A 16185-nucleotide genomic window follows, 5' to 3' on the forward strand; every position below is an offset into this window, starting at 1 on the left:
AATCTTTGCAACATTACTAAAATTCGTATTATGCTGTCTCAGTCAGAAGCGGAGATTATAATTCACGCGTTTCGATGACTGTAATGCACTACTCTCCGGTCCCCCGAAGTCCAAAATCAAGAGGCTTTCAGTTGGTACAAAATGCTGCAGCCAGGCTTTTAACTAAGACAAGAAAGTTTGACCACATTACCCCGATTTTAGCTAACCTGCATTGGCTCCCTGTTAACTTAAGATGTGATTTTAAGGTTCTCTTGGTATTATACAAAATCATGCATGGACTTGCTCCCTAATATCTTTCACATTTGATTTCCGCCTATGTTCCGGTCCGGAGCCTTTGTTCTGAAAGCGCTGGTCTACTGGTGATTCCAAGAGCCAAAAAGATTTCCGCAGGTTCGAGAGCGTTCTCCATCCGGTGGTGTGGAATGCTCTTCCTCCTGAGATCTGCAACCTCAGTGGAAATGTTTAAATCTAGGCTCAAAACACACTTCTACGCTATAGCATATGAATCACCTATATTTTTTGTTGACAATGTCTGTGTATTATTTGTTATTGCAACCTCCATTGCAGCCTGGTCATCCTAAAAGGGGGGTTACATCTCAAGGTTTCTTCATTTTCCTCATGTTGAGGTTTTTTTTTTTTTAGTTTTCCTTGCCGTCATGTAGGTTTTAGACCAGGGGTTGGTGTCATAATAGTCCGTGGTTTGCAATAACCTGTGCAGCCTTTTGAGACTCTTCCTGGTATCTTTTGTCGCATAATACTAACATTTTGGGGGCTTATTTAGTCGGTTGCACAATACAGAACTGTATTTTATCACATTTTTAGTGGAAGTACAATTTTGGCAACAAGATTGACTTGGTATAATTGGAAATTATTTGAATGCAATACAAACTTTTTCTTCTTTTTCTCTGTTTTTTTTAATTCCTTTAAAAAAATCTCATTGTGTTTATTTTTTCCTAGCTGTTACTTTTGTCTTTTTGTTCTCTATTTACTTTTCTAACTTTGTTTCCTTCTTTTCTTTTTTTCCGGCCTTTTCAGAAATGTTCCTTCTTATTTCTCTTCCTTTTGTTTATTTTTTCTCAGCTTTTCACTACTTTTTCATTTTGGTATTTTTTTCTTTTTTGTTATATGTCCCCCCCTTCCTTTGAGTCATTTTGTGCATAATTTTACATAATATTTGGTCGTGTAGGGATTAAAGAAGAAAAAACAACCTGAAGAGCCGTTTGGGACCCAAAAGAACCGTTTCTCTTTAGTGAGCCGAGCCGGAGAAGCCGGTTCTCGAAAAACTCTACCGACTTTACTCAACTTCGTTCGACTTCGAGATTGACTTCACAATACCGCATTTAGAACACAGCGTCAGGGGAACCCGTGTATTTCTACCCTCATGCACTGTAACTTTGACTTAATTCGCTTCTTAATTAGCAATTTCGAGCCCTGATTTTTGTGAGCTGGCTAGATTTTCTTGTGCGCTGAGAATGTGCGGGCAGTGCGCGATTGCGCACGCGCGCAGCTTAGAGGGAACATTGCTTATGAGTCATGGTCCCATGATCTTAAGGCACCACTGAATTTGCCAGAATCGACTTCTTTTGTACCGTCTGTAAACTACATCCGTGTTCTTGTAAAACTTTAATTGTAGCTCGGTTTGACATGACATAAAAATAAGCTGCAGCATCGAGCAAATCCAAGAATTTTTAATGGCTGCACGTATTATTGCAGCTCAACGTTAGCTGAAATGTCCCGCAGCAGTTCAAAACACGAGCCATTGGAAGAACGCAGAACAATATACGGATAAGGATGGTGGATTAATGCTGCCGCACGTCCGAGCGGCTGTTTTCCCTGATAAAAAAAAATATTTCCCGCCTCCCAGTGCTGGAAGGCACTCGCTCCAGAGGATATGCTCTCTCATCCAGGAGCTTTATAAATGTTTGTTTGCTTTTATGGTAGTCACGGCGTTCCCTTACCGAGACAGGGCAAAGTGGGCTACTCAGCAGACTTTATAGGGGCGGCAGTGGCTTCAGGAGGTAGAGCGCTCGTCTTGGGATCAAGAGATCGCAGTTCGAATCCCGGCTCCTCCGTGTTACATATCGAAGTGTCCTTGGGTAAGACACTGAACCCCTAATACCCCCAATAAGCAGGTTAGCGCCTTACATGGCTGCACGGCCGCTATTGGGAAATGTGAAGCACAATCTATTGGGTTGGTAGTGGCTCAAGGGGCGGCAGAGGCTCAGGAGGTAGAGAGCTTGTCTTGGCATCAAGAGATCGCAGTTTGAATCACGGCTCCTCCGTGTTACATGTCGAAGTGTCCTTGGGTAAGACACTGAACCCCTAATACCCCCAATATGCAGGTTAGCGCCTCATATGGCTGCACGGCCGCTATTGGGAAATGTGAAGCACAATCTATTGGGTCGGCAGTGGCTCAAGGGGCGGCAGAGGCTCAGGAGGTAGAGAGCTCGTCTTGGCATCAAGAGATCGCAGTTTGAATCCCGGCTCCTCCATGTTACATGTCGAAGTGTCCTTGGGTAAGACACTGAACCCCTAATACCCCCAATAAGTAGGTTAGCGCCTTACATGGCTGCACGGCCGCTATTGGGAAATGTGAAGCACAATCTATTGGGTTGGTAGTGGCTCAAGGGGCGGCAGAGGCTCAGGAGGTAGAGAGCTCGTCTTGGCATCAAGAGATCGCAGTTTGAATCCCGGCTCCTCCGTGTTACATGTCGAAGTGTCCTTGGGTAAGACACTGAACCCCTAATACCCCCAATAAGCAGGTTAGCGCCTTACATGGCTGCACGACCGCTATTGGGAAATGTGAAGCACAATGTATTGGGCGGCAGTGGCTCAGGAGGTAGAGCGTTCGTCTCGGGATCAAGAGATCGCAGTTCGAATCCCGGCTCCTCCGTGTTACATGTCGAAGTGTCCTTGGGTAAGACACTGAACCCCTAATACCCCCAATAAGCAGGTTAGCGCCTCACATGGCTGCACGGCCGCTATTGGGAAATGTGAAGCACACTGTAAAGCGCTTTGGGAAGTCTTGACTTGAAAAGCGCTATATAAATGCAGATCATTTCCTTTTAATTTTCATTTAATAGGATCATTGAGGCAGATATCAATGGTTGCTGGGTTGGTTTATCAGGGCCAAGGAGCAATGACCTTTATTTTATGCCTAAAAATACAGATTTACCGTAAAAACTGGACTTTAAAGCCTCTTTTGAGAGATGTTTCTCAAAAATAACCAGAAATCACATTACAAATGAGTTGCGCGTTGCAATAACATACCGTATACATTTTTCCCTTCTTATACATTTTTCATCATTTTGAATTGTCTACGCCATATAACAAAAAAAAAATATCGTTTTTTGTTATACCAAACTCCTCTTGCCCATTTCGATTCTAAACAAAATCGTTTCTGTCACTGGTAGCAGATGATAACTTGCTAATATTGTCACAGTATGCTAGCAAATGTTATCCTTGATCAGGCTTTTTTTTCAAACTTATTGTTTACACAAATTATTTTTCATTCATCGTAGTATGTCTTGCTGTGAGTAAATAGGTGCTGCGTTGTGTTTATAAGGTTTATTATCGTTTTATTAGGGGATTTACAATCATTAATAAAAGGAGCAATTGGCTTAGGTTTATAGGTATGCAAAAACCTCAAACCATCAAAGAAGACCAGGAATTATGTTAGAATAGAAGAATAGAATAGAATATAACTTTATTGTCATTGTTACAACATGGGATATATTGTGACAATGAAATTGGACGTGTCACTCCAGTTCCACATTTTACAGTGAGGATAAGGAAAACAAAGAGATAAAGGAACAAAGAAGATGTTTCAACTGTCTTTGTTGTATAGGCTTTGTTTTCTTCCGGAGGGGGGGTGTATGAGGGGGTGAGGGACAGACAGAGATGGGCGGATCCAACTAGATGTTTGATCTTACTGTACACACGGTCCAGTGTTTTTTCCCTAATTGCTCAGTCCACGTGTTGAATGGATTTGGGAAGTACACTCCTTAAACATGCCCGATAAAAGTCACCGGCGACGATAAAAGCTCCGTCGGGGTGTGCGGGGTTATAGCAGCAGCACCGATATTTGATACTGTAATTTACCAAATCACCAGTATGAGCATTACATTTAGTTATGTTTAAGACTTATATTTGTGATTTTGTCTGTTTACTCGCCAATAAGATATCTTGAAATAGTACATCATCACCACAACATTTCTGTCTCTCACCATGCTAAGTTAAGGTAAAGCAGTACCAGTGTTCATTTTACCTCTGAAAAGTGATAAGTTCCTGGGACTGGCATGCTCAAAAATCTATGGGTCCCAACAGAGATCTATGGGTCCCCAAAATTTAGTGTTATCGAGGTTGAAATTGTAAATCGGTGACAAATATATAATAAAAATCTATATATTCATTCAGTTTTAATCATCAAATTATTAATTCATTTCCTGCATCAAATTACTGTTGGTAATAAACCGATTAAAGGGATAACCACAAACTTGTCTTTTTTTCATTTTCTCCTTTTATACTTCCTTTTTTTCTTAACTTCTTTATACAACATCATCATTCGTAATATAATGCATCAAAGCTAATACTGTTTTTTGGGGGTCATACTTAACCTTCACTCGACGACAAGCACCACAACAATGACGTCATCTCGAAGCAACGAGATCTCGTTGGCCGAGATCGGCGCGCAGACGAAATCTCGAACCGCGAGACCAAAACAACAATGGCAGATCTGCCTGACGAAAAGTTTGGAGTGCGATAAATCTTTGTTAAAAAAAAGTTATATATATATATATATATATATATACCACAGCCATATCCCCCTGGTGGGAGGTGGCTAGAGTCATTTCTGACTCTTTTTGGGAAATTGATTCAGAGGAGGGGATTCCCAGCCCCCTCGCTCAACCCAACTGAAGTGATGGGAGTCATCAGGTGACCAAACCCCCCAATTCCAACCCCTAATGCTGAACACCAAGCAGGGAGGCAACCGGTACCAATGTTTTAGTCTTAGGTATGACTCTGCCGAGGCTTGAACCACAATTCGAGACTATGCGTCCCCAGCAAAAATCATGCGTCTAGGACGCAGGGACGCAAGCAAACCAGAACGCTGCACTAGTTAATACGATCTGGGGAGCAAAATTAGATTTTAGAAATGTATTTCTATGTTTGTTCACCTGGACTTGGAGGCTATCCAAAACTGGAATTCACCTTACACAACCCTCATCTTAACCAAAAGATCTCTAGCAAACCAAAAGACCCTTAGTTAGAATAAGTTACAAATAAAAACATTACGCAACCTTGTTTTTGTCTTCACGTGACGAGAGCCAAGCGTCACCATTGATCTTTCAGCGCTGACGAAGCGGCAGGCATTGCTAAACTGAGCGGTAAACCTATAAACAAACTTCACTTAAACTCACTTATGCTAGATCATAGATTGAAAACCCCTGAGGTGTTTTCAACATGTCTCCTTCCTTCTTCGCTGTAAGGTTCGCTGACTGACAGATGCAAATGAAAGAGCGTTAAGAAAAACACCTTGAGAATGTGCGAGCGTGGGTTTGAAAATCCATTAGAAGAGACACAATAGACTTGCTGATCATTGCCCATAGGCAGTGTTCCCTCTAAACTGCGCGAGTGCGCAATTGCGCACTGCTCGCACATTCTCAGCGCACAAGAAAATCTAGCCAGCGCACAAAAATCAGGGCTCAAAATTACTAATTAAGAAGCGACTCAAGTCAAAGTTACAGTGCATGAAGGTAAAAATACACGGGTTCCCCTGATGTTGTGTCCTAAATGCGGTATTTTGAAGTCGAGTCGAAGGAGAACGAAGTTGAGTAAAGTTAGTAGAGTTTGTCAGGGAACCGCCTTCTTCGGCTGGGCTCACTAAAAGGAACCGGCTCTTTCGGGTCCTAAACGGCTCTTCGGGTTGTTTTTGCTTCTTTCATCCCAACATGACCAAATATGATGTAAAATTATGCACAAAATGACTTAAAGGAAGGGGGGAATAGAACAAAAAAGAAAAAAATACCAAAATGAAAAAGGAGTGAAAAGCTGAGAGAAAAAGAAACAAAAGGAAGAGAAAAAAGACGGAAAAATTTAGAAAATAAGACAGAAAAAAAGAAGAGAAAGAAATGTAAGAAAAAAATAAATAGAGAACAAAAAAAAGTAACAGCTCGGAAAAAATAAACACAATGAGATTTTTTTTAAAGAAATTTAAAAAAAAGGAGAAAAAAAAACCGACGTAAAAAAGAAGAAAAAGTTTGTGTTGCATTCAAATCATTTCCAATTATATCAAGTGAATCTTGTTGCCAACATTGTACCTTCACTAAAAAATGTGATTAAGTACAGTTCTATCTTACAACCGATAAAATAAACCCCAAAAATGTTAATATTACGCGACAAAATATATCAGGAAATAAAAAGAAATGGATATCTTATGAAAGAATTGTAGGAACAAACGACGTAGGCCGTACAAGCTTTGCAACAATACATTAGTCAATTCATTCAAAAGTGAAACATTTTTTTGGATTGCCGAAAACTCAGAAAAATGTAACTTGATGTCAAGTTTTGGACATGTTTGATAATTAATTATCTTGCCACACTTGGGATTGCCGTTGCTCACTGTTGTTTCAAGCGCTGCTCACCGACTTTGTGTGAACGCTCAGACCCGTGGAAAATTACAGGGAACATTGCCCATAGACGGGGAAAAAAAGAAAGTAATCTTTGCCCCGGCCGGGGTTAGCTTTGATGATCGTCGGCTATGAAAACACTGTCTGCTGTGTGTGCACAGAGTCTGGTGATATACTTGGGATTCCGGACACACTTTGGTTATTTACCCAGCATGGATGGAGATTGACAGATAATGAAAGGCAAAGCGGGAGGATAAGCGATAGGGAGTTATTGGTTGTATGAAGGCTGCGTGTTCTTGGAGATCAGGTATAGGAATATAGATATCTGGCACTTATTTAACTACTGTTTACAGTCAAAGTGTCACACCAAAACAACTTGTTTTGGCTGTAAATCGCTAAGGAATGCTTTATATACGTTATCACGACAACCCTGTATGTAACATCCCACATGCCGACATTTCTTGTGTAAATACCATGTAAATTATAACTATAGCCTTATCCCCCTTGTCTTATAACATTATCTTCTCTGTTCCTTTATCTTCTTGCTCATACCTCACTTGAATGTGTAAAACTGGAGTGTCATGCCCAATTTCGTTGTCACAATATGTTAGCCCATTTGTAACAATGACAATAAAGGTATATTCTATTCTATTCTATTCTATTCTATATAAAAGACCAATGCTCCCTGTAATTTTCCACGGGCGTTCACACAAAGTCGGTGAGCAACGCTTGAAACAACAGTGAGCAACCATAATCCCAAGTGTGGCAAGATAATTGATTAAAAACATGTCCAAAACTTGACATTTTTCTGAGTTTCCGGCAATGCAAAATTATCTTTCGCTTTTGAATGAATTGACTCATGTACTATTGCAAAGGTTGTACGGCCTACAAATGTCAACTTATAGAGAAAAAGGCAAATGTATTCAACATTTTATTATGTGCAAACAAATAAAACAATCTAAAGTAGATATTGCAAAAATATTGCCCCCCTTTGAGGTAATACTTGGTATTACTTTTACAACCTCCTTTTGATGCAATCACAGTCTTTGCACATAATGGAAAATAAGTAATTGCCCATTCTTCCTTACAAAACAGCGCAAGTTCCTTAAGGTTTGACGATGAACGTTTGTGCAAAGCATTTTTCGGGTTTTTCCAAAAATAATCTAAAGAATTGAGGTCTGGACTTCTAACACGTTTATATTAATAATAATAATAATAATTATAATAATAATAATTTCCTTTGTATTGTCATTCTTTGTAACAATGTACACAGAACGAAATGTCGATACACCTGACCCGTTGTAGCGAGCCGATGCAGCCGCAGCCAACAGAGGGCGCCGCCATTTTACCAATGTTATAAGTCTTAGGTATGACTCGGCCGAGGCGCGAACCAGCGACCTCCCAGTCTCAAAGCGGGCGCCCTACCATCTAGGCTACTGAGCTGGTTATATTGTTTGTCATTGTAGATTTTGCTTTATGTTTAGCGTCATTGTCTGGTTGGAAGGTCAACCTGCACCCTATTCTGAGGTCTCTTGGAGACTTCAACATGTTCCCTGCCAGAAACACCCTTTATTTGGATCCATCCAACTTTCCATCAACTCTAATGATCTCCCCAGTTCCTGCTGGGGAAAAGCGACACCAGAACATGATGCTGCCGCCACCATGTTTGACAGTGGGTGTGATGTTTTCAGGGTAATGTGCAGTGTTACTTATGCCAAACTTTGCATTCAGCTGGTACTGTAGCTTATTAAAAATCTCACTTACTCGCTCGAGTGCCCTCACGAGAACCACTGCCTTAACAACCTTTTTTTTTCCCTGATGTCAGTTCTGAATTTTGTATTCATCTTGCAATAAAAACACAACTCTTAACTTGTCAAACTTGTAACTTGAGGCAACTGCACGTCAGCGAACGACTGACTCTATCGTATTTTTGGACGCCGGGAGGATGCAAGAGAAATCTCTACAAAGCGCATAGCCAAACATGCACTCCGATTGACTTTTCCGTGAGACGACAGTTGTGCAACGCTCATAAAACATCTTTTCCGAAACAAGTATGCAGTTTTACTACAAAAGTCAAGAAATCACACAGCCTTTTACAGCACGACCGGGAGGCTCGCGCCGATATAAACACAACAGTACCCAAGTACCATAAATTCCGGACTATAAGCCGCTATTTTTTCCCAAATGTTCAGCCCTGCGGCTTATCCAGTGAAGCTGCTAATTTATGTAATTTTTCTAATGGCCGCTTACGATGAGGAAGACTTCAAATCCTTAGATTAGGCAAAAACTGTCTAGAGAGGAAGATGAGGACGGTATACCGTGAATTTAACAATTACAGTATGCTTTTTTTACCAGATACGTTTGATACGTTGCGTGCGTGTTCATAGTAGCGTGTTGGTACATGTCAAAGGCACGGTTTGGGATGAAAGTTATATTATTATTACTGTATTAAAGCTTTGAAAATTATCTCGGTGTACCGTCTTTCTTTGTAAATATGTGTAACCATGTATTATATGTATTTGCAACTGTATATTTTTGTAATGTATTTATTTGTATTTATTTGAGACACTTATGCTGATTTTCACGAGCGAATAAGAAAGAAGGGGCGGAGCAAACGCGGGCTGATGGGAACTGGGGACGGGTAAAGGTAAGTTTAGGAGACAATAGTGGATATATATTTTTCCCACCCTTACCCTAGGAAATATACACTTTTTTTCCCTTGGATTACTTTCAACGGGTACCCCGACTCTGCAGGTCTGCATCAAATGATAAGTAGCTTGCTCTGATCACTCCACTTATCGGCCCGGTATTGCAGTGCCACCGGGAATGATGCAATAGCATTGATAGTTTCTTGGCCATTTGGCTAGGACCTTGACTCAGTTCCTTGACTGGAAGCAAGTGTTTCGTCCTTTTGGCTAAGAAATGTATCTTGAATTGACTGATAATAGATAATGAACGATAGATAAAGAATATATATATCAATAAATTTATACAAAATCCCCCCGTCAACAGAATAGTTCATTCAAATAACATCCATTATTTAATGTGGGCGTATGCGGCTAGTATACCGGTGCGGCTTGTGTATGTACTAAGTCAGTTTTGGGTGCGGCTTATAATCAGGTGCGCCTTATAGTCCGGAATTTACGGTACTAAATCGACAATCAGGTTTGAAAGCAGCAGGAAGGGGTGAGATGAAACACCCCCCACGCAAAACGACCGGCAACTCAACTCTGATAACAAAAATGCAAAAAAATGGAGGATTAACTCACCATCTTCCTTGCATTCTTCCGGTGGCTTTGCCTTCTTGGCCAGCCGAGGATCTAGCCATGACGTGGTTTTGGTATTGTGACTGCACGGAGAGAGGGAGAATACCAAACCAAGTGAGAGAAGATTAATGTAAGACTTAGGACCTAAATCTGAGTAAGCAGGGCTGATTAGCAAACATTAAGGTGCATCAATTATTCAATAGAGAAGTCGGACAGTGCTGCACATTTTAGACAACAAATCACAGAGAAAGTAAATTCCGCCCTGGTAAAATATCGAACGAGATAATTGAGCAGAATACATTTGGCAAAATTACTCAGCACTCAAGAAGAACCGAAAGCACTATAAAGTATGTGTAACAAGTGTAATAATACCTTTTGTTTTATTGAAATTCCTGCTGAAATATGTTGTATAGTTTTTGTGGAAGTGTCCTGCAATGATGAGTCCAACAGTGCCACCTGCTGGTATGGGGTAAGGTTTGGTTTGGCTTTTGACATGTGACCGGAAGGCGGGGTTTGTTGGCACTCTAACAGCGATTTAAACATTAAAACTGTATTCATGCCTATGCTCACTTTGCACAATGTTGACTATTTTTGCACTAACGCATATTGCACTAATCCGATCCCAAAACTGTACGTAACATCCTACATGCCCACATTTCTTGTGTAAATATTGTGTAAATTATAACCTTTATCTTCTTTGATCCTTTATATTGTGTAAATTATAACCTTATCCTCTTTGTTTTCTTTTATCCTCACTGTTAAATGTGAACCTGGAGTGCCACGCCCAATTACGTTGTCACAATATGTTCAACCCATTTTGTATCAATGACAATAAAAGGTACAGTAATCCCTCGGTTATCGCGATTAATGGGGACCAAAACCACCCACGAAAAGTGAAAATCCGTAAAGTAGCGACGCCCCTTCCAAAATGCTAAAAAAAAAATAAAAATAAAAATTTTGGGACCTGCGAAGCTCTGAACCGGCGAACGTGGAACCACGAAGTAGCGAAGCCCCTTCAAAAATACTTAAAAAAAATTAAAAATATATATTTAAATTATTATTATTTTTTTTAATTATTTTATTTTATAATTATCATTTTTTAGACCAGCGAAGCTCTGAACCCGCAAACGTGGAACCACGAAAATTATAATAATAAAATGATTAAAAAAATGATAATAAAATAATTAAAACCATTTTTTTTAATTTTTAATTTTTTAATTATTTTACTTAATTATTTATTTTTTTTAGACCTCAAAGCTCTGAACCCGCGAACGTGGAACCACGAAAATAATAATAATAAAATGAAAAAAAAATGTTTTTTAATAATAATAATAATAAAATAATTAAAAAAAAAGTTTTTTAATATATATTTTTTTTATTATTTTATTTAATTATTATTATTTTTTGGACCTGCGTAGCTCTGAACCCGCGAATATGGAACCACAAAGTAGCGACGCCCCTTCAAAAATACTTAAATTTTTTTTAAAAATATATATATAATTTTTTTTTTTTTTTTTATTATTTTGTTTTATAATTATCATTTTTTAGACCTGCGAAGCTCTGAACCTGCGAACGTGGAACCACGAAAATTCTAATAATAAAATAATAATAATAAAAAAATTAAAAAATGTTTTTTTAATAATAATAATAAAATAATCACATTTTTTATTTTAATTTTTTAATTTTTTTTATTTAATTATTATTATTTTTTAGACCTGCGAAGCTCTGAACCCGCGAACGTGGAACCACGAAGTAGCGACGCCCCTTCACAAAAATGCTTAAAAAATTAAAAAAAATAAAATACATATATATATATATATATATATATATATATATATATATATATATATATATATACATACATACATATTTAAATTCTTTTTTTTTTAATTATTTTATTTTATAATTAGCATTTTTTAGACCTGCGAAGCTCTGAACCCGCGAACGTGGAACCACGAAGTAGCGACGCCCCTTTAAAAATGCTTAAAAAAAATAAAATACATATATATATATATATATATATATATATATATATAAATTCTTTTTTTTAAAATTATTTTATTTTATAATTAGCATTTTTTAGACCTGCGAAGCTCTGAACCCGCGAACGTGGAACCACGGAAATAATAATAATAAAATAATAATTAAACAAAAATAAAAAAATAAAAAAATGTTTTTTTTAATAATAATAATAAAATAATAAATTTTTTATTTTTATTTTTTAAAAATTATTTTATCTTATTATTATTATTTTTTAGATCAGCGAAGCTCTGAACCCGCAAACGTGGAACCCCGAAAATAATAATAATAAAATTAAAAAAAAAAAAAAAAAAAATTAAATATTTTTTAATAATAATAATAAAATAGTTAAAAAAAAATATATATATATTTTTTTTTTAAATTATTTTATTTTAATATTATTATTTTTTAGACCTGCGAAGCTCTGAACCCGCAAACATGGAACCACGAAGTAGCGATGCCCCTTCACAAAAATGCGTAAAAAAAATCTTTTTTAAAAAAATCGTATTTTATTTTATTATTTTTTTTTTTTTTAGACCTGCGAAGCTCTGAACCCGCGAACGTGGAACCGCAAAGTAGCGAGGTCCCACCGTATATTCTATTCTATTCTATTCTATTTTAGAGATGCATATCAAACTGGGTCCCCTTTTCGTCAATCAGTCAAAAGAAATAGCTCTCAGCTTGAAAAAGAGACCCCAGCAGCAAACAATCATAGCATCTGTTATATAAGATCATTTTTCTCAATCTAAGAAAAGTTGGTCTCACTTTACGTGTGAAACAACCCGATGAACAAACGAAGAGACAAATATAGAAATAGGGATAAAAGTTGTCGTCTTACTCGATGAAGTAGACCTCCCCCTTTTCGGTGTATGCCATTTCCCAGTTGTCGGGGAGCGGTCCCAGTTCTTCTTCGTCCACATCCGGGACTTTATTCGGGGACTTGTCTGGAGATTTGGCAGCATCCTCCGCCTCGGTGGGAGCATCACTGGTAACTGCCGCTTGGCTGCAGGTTTCCACGGCAACCTCTCCGGACGCGTCCGTGCTCTTGTCCTCGTGCTCACTGGACTCTGCGCCAGAAGCAGTGTTGCGTTACATTTTGGGACCAAAAGCTCCTCACTAAACGTTAAAAACCATCATTACTAGGCAGAAGAAAATAACAGGACACTCCTACAAATAATCAAAATCCCATTTGTGCCAAAATAAGATAACAATGAGTTATTGGCTCGGGCAGCAAGGCGGCGCCTTTCTCCCAAGCTGGTGTGTCGGCTTTTCCCATGGGCGCGTCAGGAAAAAAAACCCCACGTGGGCTCCACAGCTCCTCGATATCTGAATAAACTCAAAACAACACCGAGCGTTTCTCAAAACAATGCCTGACGTCCTTCGTCGGCGCCCTGTTATCAAAATTCCCCAGCCAAAACACTCAGCACTTGGAAGCCCACTGAAAATCTTCATTGCACTCGATAAATGTAACTTTTTTACAGTATTATTTATTTAGTATTATAAGTATTATAAGGTTTACAGTGGTTAGCGCCTGGGCGGCACAGTTCTAAGGTCTTGGGAAACCTCCTGTGAGGGTTCAAATCCAGCGACTGGACTTACTGTGCGGAGTTTGTATGTTCTCCCCGGTGCTTGCGCGGGTTTCCTCCGGGCACTCCGGTTTCCTCCCACATTCCAAAGACATGCATTTCAGGTGGATTGGCCGGTCCAAATTGTCCCTAGGTGTGAATGAGCGAGTTGTCTGTCCCTGTGTGCCCTGCGATTGGCTGGCAACCAGTTCAGGGTGTCCCCTGCCCACTGCCCGATGATTGCTGGGATGGGCTCCAGCCCCCCGCGACCCTACTGAGGATAAGCGGTACGGCTAATGAGATGAGATGAGAAGTATTATAAGGTTTACAGTGGTTAGCGCCTGTGCGGCACAGTTCTAAGGTCTTGGGAAACCTCCTGTGAGGGTTCGAATCCAGCGACTGGACTTACTGTGCGGAGTTTGTATGTTCTCCCCGGTGCTTGCGTGGGTTTCCTCCGGGCACTCCGGTTTCCTCCCACATTCCAAAGACATGCATTTCAGGTGGATTGGCCGGTCCAAATGGTCCCTAGGTGTGAATGGGCGAGTGAGTTGTCTGTCTGTGTGCCCTACAACCAGTTGAGGCTGTCCCCTGCCCACTGCCCGAAGATAGCTGGGATGGGCTCCAGCACCCCCGGGACCCTACTGAGGATAAGCGGTGCAGATAATGGATGGATGGATGGATATATCATGAGCGAGTGAGTTGTCTGTCCCTGTGTGCCCTTCAATTGGCTGGCAACCAGTTCAGGGTGTCCCCTGCCCACTGCCGGATGATTGCTGGGATGGGCTCCAGCACTCCCGCGACCCTACTGAGGATAGGCAATGCAGCTAATGAGATGAGATGAGATCAGTTATTGGCTCTTTTTCTGTTCATTTTTACAAAAACACGGAAATGCCAGTCTAACATTTTTATTCGCAGACTCACACTGCACACTACACTCGGCATGCATGATGAATCAATGCCGGCGAACTGTGAACCCCTGGGAGGGAGCAGGAGGGCGGGAGGAATGGAGAGCGAGCGAGCGAGCGAGCGAGAGGGCTCTCAGGACAGAAAACATGAGAAGCAAAGCCTCACGTCCCAGAGAGGGAAAGAAAGAAAGAGACTTTCAGGGTCATGGAGTGAGTCACAAACACAAGGAAAGGATTTAGAAAGTGACAATACATGCCACCTGCTCCCTCCTTCACGTCACACACACATCACGAAATGACCACTAAAATGAAGAAAAAAAAAAACCATCAGGAAATAACACAGAAAAACAAAAATAGGTAATACTGAAATACTGAAAGAGCAAAATCAAAATGAATTAAAAATATATAAGAACAACAATATAATCTAAAGGGACAGGGTGTATTATTTTACCAATAAATCTCACTTCATGGTGTAGTGCACAGGTGTCAAACAGGCGGCCCGCGGGCCAGATCAGGCCCGCTAAGGGATTGAATCCGGCCCGCGAGACAACACTCAGAGAAGCGCAAGAGAAAAACAAGCTGCAGGTAGAAATATGTCAACTTGATGTTGCCAAAGAAAGGTGCCTCGAACAAAGACACTGTACTTGTATTTATTTATTTATTTATCTCTCTCTCTCTCTCTCTCTCTCTCTCTCCCTCTCTCTCTCTCTCTCTCTCTCTCCCGCTCTCTCTCTTTTCTCCCGCTCTCTGTCTCTTTCACTCTCCGTGTCTCTCTTTTTCTCTTCCTTTGTTGTTCCTTGTCTCTTCCTCTCTCTGTCTTTTTAACTTCTTTTGCTCTAACTTTCTTTTTTCCTTTTCTCTCTTTTCTCTTTCTATCTTCCTACCCTTTGCGCTTTCTTTTCTCTTTTCTCTCCTTCTGTCTTCCTGTTTCTCTTTGGATTTCTTTCTTCCTCTCCCTTTCTTCCCCCCTCTCTCATGACTTTTCTTTGTATCGCTTTTGTTTTTCACGCTCTCTCCCTCTCTCTCTTTCTCTTTCTTTGTCCTGCCCTCTCTCCTTTTCCCTCCCTCTTTCTCTTATTTATTTTTCCCTCTTTTTCTTTCTCTTTAATCTACTAGTCCAGCCACCGACAGAATGTTTGTTCTATCGTGTGGCCCCCGAGTTAAAATGAGTTTGACACCCCTGGTGTAGTGCAACCACAAATGAGTTCTTAAATGAATCGACAGTCGGCACAATTATTATCAATAAGTAGCTGATTGGAGCAATCATACATTATAAGCATCCACCCACTACTCCACTGTACCAGCTCAGGGTCACATAAATGCATTTTTTTCATCTTCATTCATACTTATTTAAGTTATTTAATCATTTTTGTTTTTGGTCAGTTTTAGTGAGTGTTCTCTAAGCTTGTATCAGATACTACAATTAACACAAGGGTGAGATTTTATGCCTGTACGTACATGTCATTGAATAACGTTGGTGCCGCAGTGACATTTAGTGACTAGTAGCATTATGACGTTGAGGGATAGTGATAGGTTGGTCGTTTTGGTTGTAATATTTCTCAGAATTCACTGTGTGAATATAACTTGTTTTTATATTCTAAAATATAAAAACAATCTTTCACACGCACACACACATAAAGTAACGTTTCAATAATCAGTCTAATTGCATCTCTTGTACGTGGGCGGGGTCTCTTCCCCTTGTATCAACATCACATGGAGGACGTGAGTAAAATCTGCTCTTAGGTATGATTAGATTTTAACAATATACATGTATTTTATTTGTGTAAATATGGCCACGAAA

General features: G+C 39.7%; 1 protein-coding gene across 4 annotated transcripts in view; it reads right to left on the bottom strand.

The window, feature by feature from the left end:
- The window catches only part of magi2b (membrane associated guanylate kinase, WW and PDZ domain containing 2b), a 260147-nt gene that overhangs the window by 107833 nt on the left and 136129 nt on the right, over positions 1 to 16185 (bottom strand). For all 4 annotated transcript variants that reach the window (XM_088339562.1, XM_088339565.1, XM_088339564.1 and 1 more), the window contains exons 5-6: positions 12753 to 12981; positions 9899 to 9978 (exon numbers count right to left, since the gene is read on the bottom strand). In XM_088339562.1, coding sequence (XP_088195688.1) covers positions 9899 to 9978; positions 12753 to 12981 — 309 coding nt within the window. The remainder of the gene's footprint in view (positions 1 to 9898; positions 9979 to 12752; positions 12982 to 16185) is intronic.

This window comes from Urocampus carinirostris, chromosome 7 (assembly GCF_059441175.1).
Source record: "Urocampus carinirostris isolate Australia breed hairy pipefish chromosome 7, RoL_Ucar_1.0, whole genome shotgun sequence".
NCBI lineage: Eukaryota > Metazoa > Chordata > Actinopteri > Syngnathiformes > Syngnathidae > Urocampus > Urocampus carinirostris.